General features: G+C 43.5%; 1 protein-coding gene across 5 annotated transcripts in view; it reads right to left on the bottom strand.

Annotated features, from left to right (window-relative positions):
• Nucleotides 1-1,483: 1,483 nt before the first annotated feature.
• Nucleotides 1,484-11,239, bottom strand: part of LOC148442371 (ferric reductase 1-like) — a 52,767-nt gene continuing 43,011 nt past the window's right edge. For 4 of the 5 annotated variants that reach the window (XM_088464025.1, XM_088464028.1, XM_088464029.1 and 1 more), the window contains 6 exons: nt 10,003-10,089; nt 6,876-6,973; nt 6,610-6,668; nt 6,351-6,488; nt 3,677-3,702; nt 1,484-1,666 (listed from right to left, as the gene is read on the bottom strand). In XM_088464025.1, the coding sequence (XP_088320151.1) occupies nt 1,577-1,666; nt 3,677-3,702; nt 6,351-6,488; nt 6,610-6,668; nt 6,876-6,973; nt 10,003-10,089 (498 nt within the window). In that variant the 3' untranslated portion in view covers nt 1,484-1,576. The remainder of the gene's footprint in view (nt 1,667-3,676; nt 3,703-6,350; nt 6,489-6,609; nt 6,669-6,875; nt 6,974-10,002; nt 10,090-11,239) is intronic. The other variant, XM_088464027.1, reaches the window with a different exon arrangement.

The raw sequence follows: 11,239 nt of genomic DNA, 5'->3' as shown, positions 1-11,239 counted from the left end.
TCCAAGTAGGCATGTCAGACAGTCCGTACCTGTACTGGCAGGAAAAAGAAGCAATTTGGAGGTCCCTGTACAAACTGGCTCTATTTTACCTGAGTTGCCCCCCCTCCAGTGTGTACTCCGAAAGAGTGTTTAGTGCAGCCGGGAACCTTGTCAGCGAAAGGCGTAGGAGGTTGCTTCCACAAAATGTGGAGAAGATGATGTTCATAAAAATGAATTATCAACTCTTCCAGGGAGACCAGCCTCCAGAACGTACAGAGGGACCTGTGGTTGTGGATTCCAGCGGGGAAGAATTAATACTCTGTGAGGATGAGGATGTACACAACACTGAAGAGGGTGAGGAATCGGAGGATGAGGACGACATCTTGCCTCCGTAGAGCCAGTTTGTGCAGGGACAGATTAATTGCCAGCTTGTTTTGTGGGGGCCCAAACGAACCAATCATTTCAGCCACAGTTGTGTGGCAGACCCTGGCGCTGAAATGATTGGTTTGTTAAAGTGTGCATGTCCTGTTTATACAACATAAGGGTGGGTGGGAGGGCCCAAGGACAATTCCATCTTGCACCTCTTTTTTTTCTTTGCATTATGTACAGTTTGGGGCATAGTTTTTCAAACTGCCATCCTGTCTGCCACTGCAGTTTCACGCCTAGATGGGTCACGTGTTTGTGCCGCCCACTCGTGTCGCTTAGCATAGTCATCCAGCTACCTCGGTGCAACCTTTTGGACATAAAAACACTATTGTGAGGTGTGAGGTGTTCAGAATAGACTGGAAATGAGTGGAAATTAATGTTATTGAGGTTAATAATAGCATAGGAGCAGAAAAACCTACAAATTCTGTGATTTTAGCCGTTTTTATGCTTTTTTTCAAAAAAATACAGATCCAAAACACAAAACCCAGAACCCAAAACACGGAAGGGTGGTTTTGGCAAAACCAATCCAGATCCAAAACACGAAGAAAGATCCAGATCCAAAACCAAAACACGAAAAGTGGCCGGTGCACACCCCTAATATATATATATATATATATATATATATATATACACTGTATATATACATACAGTGCTGGGGCCACTTGCTTGCGTTTGCCCCCCAGGCTGAAAGTTGCCAGCCAGCCCCTGCCTACAGGTAAGGGAGCTAACAGCGAGGCTATTGTGGTCAAAGGCTTCAATATAAAAACTCACAGATAATGAGGGACAAAAAAAACTTAAATAAAATGTATTAGTAGCTGTTGCACGCCTCTGACAATTGCAACCATAGACTGTATGACACCAAAGATAATCGCTAATAAAAACGGAAGAAAAAAAAGAAGAGAGAAACATACAAACAGAATTTAGTGTGAAAATGTAGCCATGTATCCTACATTCTCTCATTCATGTCCATGAATCAATCACTGTACATATTTCACCTGCGTCCCGCGCAGGGAATATACTCTGCATCTGGACACATCAGAGACGGACTTTGGCAATTTATAAATCGAATAATAAAAAGTGTTTTACAGTAGTTAATTATTTCCTTCTACAGTCACAGATAGTCCTTTGGCAGTGAAAGGGTTAACCCTTTCAGTGAGTAAAACCAAATCAGTTAAGATTTTCCAATGCCGACCAGCAGGGATATCAGAAAGGCCACATTTCCAGAAACGAAGATCAGAAGAGCCACAGTCTCAAATTCTATCTGAAATATACAATTATGTAAATTTAGTTTTTGTATTTAATTGTAACATTTTCACATGAGATTAATTGAAGTAAAAGTTGTCTGCTTTCCACCCCATATGTAGAACACTTTTATGCTGTTGCATTACTACAGTGTGCTATCTGTGTGTACACAAAGTAAGATTGCATACCCATAAGCCTCTCACATTGATGCCCCATGTGTGCCCTGCTTGGAATGTCAAGAGCACAATGCAGTTCGCCATGTTAGTTTCGCAGAAAACCCCTACATATGTTTTGGTTGATTGATTAACTTAAAACTGTTCACAATAATATTAGTGTTTTATTCAGTAAGAAGACAGATATTCATTAATATTTGATTATTTTAACATAAATACTTGAAAAAGCAATGCCATAAATAACGATTGGTGCCATGCAGAGGAAAGCAAAGGCACGGTTATTGCGCTATAGAAACAAATAAGGATGGACCTGATTGATAACCAAGGCATGTGACATACTATGGCTGCCACTTGAATTATGTGCACAGAACTAAGAGTCTGATTCAGAATTATACTCAAAACCAATGGTTTATGTACAACTCCAATGGTGGGTGGACTATGCATGTGCTGTGATACAGCTGCGGTTTCGGTGGCCGTGTCGGGGAAGCCGCTGCCTGAATGACAGGCTGTGACTGTTTGGTGGTGGGGAGGCTATCTGTTTCACAAAATGTGGGCGTGTTTGCTTCAGCTCTATCATTGGTGCATCTGTCTCAAATCAGAATAATACGCACAACTCATCATGGCCTGCAATTCTGTAGACATGGACTCAATATGCCCTTAATAAACTTAACTTATGTATGAATACCCCTCTGCCACCCAGTTAAGCCCTTACAGTCATACTGCAAGTGGAGATCCTTCTGAGATGCATAAAACTTGATTCTGGTGCATGCATAAATTATAAGATGCATATGGATACACACTATAGAATAATCAGACCGAAGATTTTGCAAAACTCATGGATGGATAGTGGATGCAAACCCGTACTTCGGGATGGGTAATACCGAGTACTGAGGCGCAGAGTCTAACATGTTGGCGGTATTCACCAGGGGTCCCCACAAGGAGGTTTGGACTCAGCTCTGTCCAATGAGCAGGTCGCAGCCTTCAGACTTGGTTCCCTAGTACAGGTGCTGGTGTACTCTGGATATAGTGGTGTACAATGAAGGCATACAAATGTAGTCGACAAGCCGGGTTAGAACCAAATGGACAAGATGGTACCAGGGATCAGACCATGTCAGGGTCAGGAATGAAGCCAAGGTCAGAACCGGAATAACAAGTGCAGTACCAGGGAGGAGAGGGACCACGAGTAAGCTAAGGGTCAGTAACAAGCAGTAGGGTTCATTTAGATATAGGAACGTTGGAGTAAGGTTTGGGAGCTTAAACTCTGGCACAGGTATCCTTATATAGGAGGAGGCTTGAACTTGGCGTCTCCTGTGATGTCACTTAGGTTGTCCTGCAGGTCGGTGCGTGCACCCCTAGGGGAGCTGCGGCCAAGTGTACTTTACAGTTGCATGAGAATGGCGGGGAGAAGCTGGAAGTAGGACACTAGCAGCAGGCGCAGGGGACTCGCTACCCACTGCCGACAGGGACCCTACTGCTGCTGGACCCGGTGAGTGTCTGGCACGCTATGACAGAAGAGCCATTTTCAATCGTTCGGCCCAGTTTATAGGGCTGACTGCTGTTTGGATTATCTCATGCACAACATATTTCAAAATGATGAGCCAAATTCCACAGCAGCAATTCTGGTGTTCTCATAGGATCGTTCCAATCATAACAGTCATTGACAATTGTGTGCACTAGCCATTACACTGAAAGATAATTGAGAGCTTGGATTATTGGTACTGAGGGGTATACACTGCTTAACTCTGCATCCTACTTACTATCACTAACTGCACACAAAGTATTGAAGAGTATAAATAGGTTGTGTAACAGGAATCAATACAGTAATTATTAGCAAAAAACAATACAAAATAGTTTACCTTATCATCAGTGATTTCATATATATCTGAGGATAAAACAAACACATAAAAATTGTGGGTTAGATTTTTATGCACTAGGCTACTCACATACAGCCCTAAACTGGCAATCTTAGAGTGCTAAACACCAGGGGTCTTCCAGCTTATGAGATCACAGGAATTATTTATCTATAAATAATATTTGCCTAACATTTAATACATCCCACACGGGAGGTACTGGGGCAAGTATCTGGTGACATGATCCATATCCTGACTCTGCCACCTGCTTTAAAATACTGTAATAGACTGCATTGCACAACGTGGGACTGGGCTATGGTAATGAAATTTGCAGCGGATGGTGTCATCACAGCTCTGCTTATTACAGGGGAAGTGGCTGGGATCCAGGATGGTAATTTTTCTCTTGAGAATCTGGGAGAACTCCTCACAAATATGGGAGTCTCCAGGAGAGCAGCAATGTATGCTAAAAATACAAGAGACTTACACAATAGATTTGGGACCTTGGAAATAAAGGTACCCCAATCTTCTCCTATACATAATGTACTCAGTTGTGCACAACTTGACAAAAGTAAACTTGAGGCAAGTTTGAAGTTGAAGACATGTCCTTGTTGATTATTGCACTTAGGCCCTGATACATAGCCGGACACTCTGACAGAGCGCTCGCTCTGAGGGCCTGATTCAGAGCCGGACGCTATTTGCGGACGCTCGTTCTGAAAAAGGGGCCGGATATTTAAATTAAGTGCTCGCTCTTTGCGGTCTGTTGACGTCTCTATGTCTGAACGAGCGAACGAAACATGCGCTCGCTATTTTGAAAAAAACGCCCCCTGGCCGCTCGCATCATACGTCATCTCCGCTATTTATTAGATTAATCGAGTACATCAAACGGCGTATGAACTGCTCGCTATTCTTGTGGTAGCATTTTCCTACCGCAATCATGCGAGCAGTTCAGGCTAAGAGACAACCAAGTGACGTGGTCAATGACGCTGCTTTGTTAATTATGCACACCCTTAAAACGCCCGTTTTGACCGTTTGGCACGCCTGCGTTCGGATCTCCACTCCCCGTTTTAAGCACCTTCCCCTGTTACCACCCACAAACGCCTCATCCTGTCACTCAAACACTCGCTATTTTGCGAGCACACGATTTCCGACCGCACTGACTGGTTCGCGCATGCGTATTACAACCCATACACATGCGCAGATGTGCGAACATCGCTCGGAGCGAACGAGCGGCCGCTTACGAGCGGCTCTGAATCAGGCCCGTCCCTCTGAATTTAAGAGCGGCCTCCCGGCCGCTCGCATAGCTCTGGGTGGCCACCCACAGCTATAGCGAGCGCCAAAATGATGGTCGCGATGGTCAAGACTATCGTGACCATTGGGCTTGCGATGAGACCCTTGCGGTAGGGTCTCATTGCCGCAAGCCCTAGAGTGCTTTTGGCTCTATCAGAGCCAAAAGCACTCCCACTGACATCACTTGTGATGTCAGTGGGGCCGGCCCCAGACGGTAGGCGTTCCCATGGGAACGCCTCCGTCTGGGCAGCAACGCCCCCAGCACGCCCACCAAAGGGGGCGTGCTGTCACTCACCATCGACAGCACGCCCCCTTTGGTGCGAGACCCATAACGACGGCTTGGCCGTCGTTATTCGGGTCTCGCACATGCGCACGACGGAGCAGCCTCGCGAGCGGGCCTGAATTAGGCCCCTACTTCACTATGGAGACTTCATGGAGTGCATTTTAAATGACGAAGATGGGTAGTAAAGAATTATTAGTGCTACCTTATACTACTTTTTCATATCAGATAATCAACCAGAAGTTTATTAAATTATTAATGGATTATTAATGGATAATACACCAGTTGTGGCCTTTTTTGGCTTTATTTTGGGTACTATTAAAAAGCCAGAAGGACCATGGTGATGAAGTTAAAAGACCCTTATATATGCCTATACGCTGCTTAAATATGCTAGTGTGTTATCAGCTGTATGTTGTTTGTTATAGTATTGTAAAAGGTGTGTTATTACTTTTTGTTTTTAGACCAAGCAGCCGCAATTTAGGAGTGCAGGTTATAGACAAAATAATTTTTCCAAGTAATTAGCTTGTATGGTTAATCAAACACAAATAGAGCACAAGCAATATGACCCAGGGTGTGTCCTATATGTAACCCACTGAACTTACATGTATGCAGCAAAATGGTGCATTTTAGTACAGTAAAAAGGTCACAAAAACGTAATTGCAGTAGTAGAGTATGAGGTAGGGATGGCCATTGGTGTGGTTACCATCGATGGAGATACAGCAATTGCCATCGATGGTTACCAACTATGTAATGGATGACCATCGATGGTTTCACCAACCGATGCTCATCCCTGTTCTTAGACTGACCAGTCCGTGGGCCAATCAGAACCTGGGGGTGGGGCTTAGTGGGTGTCAGGGGCGGAGCTATGCTCTGTGTCTTGACACCTTGTAAAAAAACATTTGGTTATGCTGTACCATCGATAGAGGAAAACCATTTGGTTCTACCCCACTGATGGTAAAAGCATTCAACATCGGCCATAAACCATTAATTATGAATCATAGACGGTCAATGGCCATCCCTAGTATAACGTATACTGTAGATGAACACATTTTATAATTATTATTCCACAACCAGTAAATGGGTACAGTGGTAATATCACATAGGGGTTCTTACCTTTTGATTTTATTTGGACATTGGTCTCCAGGATAATATAGAACAAAACTTCCCACGCTAAAAATCCACCCATCACCTTTGGCATCCATTGAGTTGGGGTCGTGTCCAAAAGAATCAGGCCAAGGAAGATAGCAGCCACTGGAGGTTGGTGGAATGTGGTATGTTTAGTAGTGATAGCAGATAAATTATTTACCATCCAAATAAAACACATATCTGCAGACATAGATTAGGTAGAAATACACAAATATTCTAGGATTACCTGCTAGTATCTTTATCACTAGTGCATTGATTCTATGCGCCCAGTTAAAGATGAACCGCCTGTAAGTAAAATACATGTTCAGATGGTCACATACAGAACTTTGTGATTTTTAACTGTCCTCTCTAAGCCACACAATTAAAGATTTGAGGGGCATTAGATTATATTTATTCTATTCTTCAGGTTTCTCACAGCTGTGTAAACAGGTATATGAACATCCAGAGGACAGAGCGGTAGCTGAATAAAAAGGTTTTCCTAGAAAACTTTACCTGCTGCTTTTTGGGTCTGGACGAAACAAAGCAGCAATTGGTTGGAAGAATGACAGTATCATGACTATACATCCAAGGACTGGATGGGCACCTGCGTCCTGTGTAAAAACAAAATGCAGTGCAGTTATAGCACTTAACCAGTACTACAATCTCAGCTTTTGCTAATTGGTGGTTGTTATCTTAATCAGCTTTTAAAAATGAGAATTTGGAGACTAATGCATCAACATCAGACTTATCTTAACCCTAAAAGACATGCTACATCACCACTTATCGCAGCAATGCAAGATGTCCGAGTGCTGCAATGTATGAAAAGGAGTCTCCGGAGGAGTGGTACAAAAGTCATTCCTCTGGGGATCTTGGTTACCCTCTGTATTGGATTTTGGAAAAGAAAACCCTCAACAACAGGTAAATATGAGAAGCTTGAGCATGTGTGACCAGTAGAGCATAAGCATCATCTGGTCAGTAAGTAAGCATAACACGATCCTTGTATGGCATTATGTATACGTAGAAAGTGATGAGAAAAGCTTAACTTTTCATCACTTGATAAGTTGTAATCACTGACTATGGTGGTGCTAAGAGAATACAAGGGTGTCGCTGTAGAAAACATCCCCCAAAAAATGTAAATTATAATCACTTCATACATTAACCCTTTGTTTGGATAGGATATGAAAGTCTAATTTTGTGATACTAGTCTAAAACCCCATCCGAAAAGCTGGATAGTAATAATCATAGACTCTACTTCAACAGCGTCCAGAACTGGGGCACTAGGGAACTATACTTGTGGAGTCCAGGAGGGATACTGTAGGTCAGAGGTTCCCAAAGGCGGTCCTCTTGGTTCCCCAAAAGTTCCGGTTTTAGAAATATCCATGGATGAGCACAGGTGGTTAAATCAAATTGACTGAGGCACTAATTAAGTCACATGTGCTCAACCATGGAAATCTCCAGAACCTGGACCTTGAAGACCGTCTTTGGGAACCTCTGCTGTAGGTATTGTATCAGGTTGGAAATTTTGGAGATCAGTACTTTTTACTGCTACTTTGAAAGTAGAGTGGCATTTAGGGGTGTTATCCCGAGTCACAGACTTCTTTATTTATTGTGTGCCGAACTTAGCAGATAAAAAAATAAAGGACATCCATGCTTGAGCACAGCTGACTTAATTAGTACTTCAGTATATTTTATTTAACAATCTCTATCCCTAAAAGCTGGACCTGGATATCCCTAAAACCTGGACTGTAATGGGTGGAGTTTGGGAAAGTCTGCTCTAACCCATCTAACCTTTCAGACTGTTGTACCGCTCAACAATTTGGAGATGCTCTATACATTTGACTGAGGCTTGAAAATAACGGTTATAAAGTTGGTGAAGGCTATAAAGAGATATCTTAAGGATTCCTTCTTGTAATTATCATGGTTGAGAACCTTTTTAAGAAATACAAATTAAGGGTAATAACTGAAGCCAAAGTAAACTCTGGAAAATGCAAAAATCTCACATACAACAGCACTTGAGCCTTTGCTGTTGCATAGTACATCATAGTTTACACAAAATGTCCTGTATGGATGAGATGTCAGAAGGAACCTTTCCTACAATCTCAACAGAAAAGTCTGACTTAAACAAAACAGTATGTGTCAGGATCATATTAAAGGAGGAGGCGCATGTGCAGTCTCCATGTGGCCTCCTTCCTCACTAGTGCCCAATGCAGGAGAGCAGACTCTGGCACTGTGCCTATCTACTGCTCATGAGCAGATCTCCAGGAACATTGTACCCGCACCATGTTCCCAGTAATCAAGGGTGTAACTAGGTATTGCTAAATTTTATGTACCACCCAATTGAAAAATGTATATAACACTAACAAAGAAGATACACCCCCCCCCCGCCCACCCTAAGCTCTGCACCCCTTGCACCTATGGTTGTTACGCCATTCCAGTCATGTTTCTACTGCGCTTGAGCAAATAACAGGGAAAATATCTGCCATGCCATTTTCCCAATGATGTGTGCAGCACCAATGACAAGGGACTCTAGAGAGGGGAGTAATAAACATGGGTGCAGTGTGTGCACATAGTAGATACGCTACTGGTTAAGTGTTGTGAATAGACTAAGCAAATTTTAAACTTTTTGTCCACAATTACAAAAACAAAAATGTGACAGGTGAAACACTAAAGAAAACAAAACCTTGCTAATCATTAAACATTAGGGTAGATCGATTAGGTGTTGAGGTTGTGTAGAAGTCAATGCTCAAGGAAATACTGTATTGTCTCATAGTTAGTGTAGTTGAAAAGGGGATGTATATTTCAGGTTTTAATCAGTTTACTGCCGCACGGGATGCCGGAAGTCGAAATCCCGGTGCCGGAAGGCCGACCCGCATGCAGAACACCGGCGCATGAATCCCGACATCAGTTGAGATGTTGACTGCCGGCATCCTGAACGTAAGAATAACGGACCGGGTTAGCTGCTAGCCGCAAGGGGGGGGGGTTTAGGTATCACAGGGGGTTAGGGTTGGCTGTGGGGGTGGGGGGTTAGGCTGCGGACATGGGGGGGTTAGGTTTAGGCACCATTGGGGTGAGGGTTAGGCTGCGGACACAGGGGGTTAAGTTTAGGCACCACTGGGGGGGGTTGGGTAAGGCACTAAGGGGGGAGGGTTTGGTTTAGGCACTATGGGAGAGTTAGGGTGCGTGGGGGGGGGAGGATAGGTTAGGATGCAGGAAGGGAGGGTTAGGGTGAAGGGATGAGGGTAAGAATAATTACGGAGCCCTTGTCGGGATTCTCAGCATCGGGATGCCGCTTTCAGTCTTTTGACACCTGGCATCCAGACTGTCTGTCTCTCATACACAATACTATATATTTCAAGTAGACAAATATCCATAACACAACTTAGGATCAACCATAAAGTAAAACAAAGATTGTCCGATATATTCTCATAAATCTAAATATTCAGTTGCTCTTTACTACAACATATTACATTATTATAAATGGTTAGTTTGGGTGTAAATAGTGTGGTAAGCCTCATGATCCTTATTTTTTTTTACTTACAACTCCATCCGTCAGTAAGTAGTGATTTACATTCCAGTTTTCAATGTTTTAAAATGACTGCATGACTTACATGTGATAAATGGAGAAGGCAGAAATACTTACATAACTCCAGCCAGCAACTTCTACAAACACCATGATAAATGCAATTATAGTCAGAATAACAGTCAGTGCCATGAGAAGTATGTGAGTCTGTATGAACCAAAATAGAAATAGGTATCAAATTATGGGGCTTTTTCAGAACAACAAAACTTGTTATTATTATGCATGCTACAGTTCCGCGATTTTTGCATGCATGAAAAATCCCTAAAGACTTGTATGGAGCATGTGTCCCATGGTGGGTGTACACACAGAGTTACGGTACCTATTGAGACACAGGGTGTCTGTAATGTGCTGGCTGTGCCTGGGCGGTGGCTATTCAGACACAGAGATGTACCATCTTACAGGTGTGTTATGAGAGTGCCGTTGGAGTGTTCTGAACTGGCTGTGAACTCAGAATCACTCACATTGGAGGCTATATTCTGATGGAGGTTCCGCATCTAGCATGAGGCTAGTGCAAGTTTTAATGGTGCGACCGATGGTTGCGTTTAAAAACATACCAAGTGGGATTTTAGTGTCTGACATGCACAAAGTGGGCGTCTTAGTCCCTGCACAGTCAGACATACGGTTGTATAGCAGGGGAAGGGCTAATATTAGCATAAAGTCGCAGACAGGACTACGGCAAGAGATGCTAATGCAGCAGAATCAGGCCCAAGTCTAACAGCAGTTGTAGTGCAATATTTATGCATGCTCTGGCTGGCTGGTGCAAGTCCATGGGAAGCCCTAGGTGACTACCCAAACCAGTTGTATGTGGTGCTAACCCCCTTTTTGAATGTGCCTCCTCACCAGCTGCTTCTTAACTTGGCAAGTGGTGGAGGTATCCTTAGTGCCTCAGACTGGGAGTGAAATACAGATGCCACAAGAGGGTGTATGTAACCTGTTTGTTCAGCATAAATAACAGATACATTGGGCAAACCCAAAAGTTTCTTCTCATCTTTGACACACCTAAAATGAGTAATTAATACACCACCGTCAAGGCCAGTATACAGTAGACGATGTCTAGTGTGTACTGACCTAGTCAGTGACGGGACCCAGCGGGGTGCCGGCATCGTCGAGTACATACAGCTGATGATTTCGCCTGTCAGACCTGCATGCAGGTCCGATGGACGATGTAGCAGACGACGTGCAGGAGCGTGCATAGTCAGCGACAAACGGTACTCACTGGCCGATGTGTACGATATGTTGTCCGATCCGCCGTATCAGACGACATATCGTCTAGTGTGAACCCGGCATTATATTTACA

The sequence above is a fragment of the Taudactylus pleione genome, unplaced genomic scaffold (genome assembly GCF_031769625.1).
Source record: "Taudactylus pleione unplaced genomic scaffold, aTauple2 ptg001563l, whole genome shotgun sequence".
NCBI lineage: Eukaryota > Metazoa > Chordata > Amphibia > Anura > Myobatrachidae > Taudactylus > Taudactylus pleione.
The sequence above is the reverse complement of the archived record's forward strand: the minus strand, read 5'-3'. Positions and strand labels throughout refer to the sequence as shown.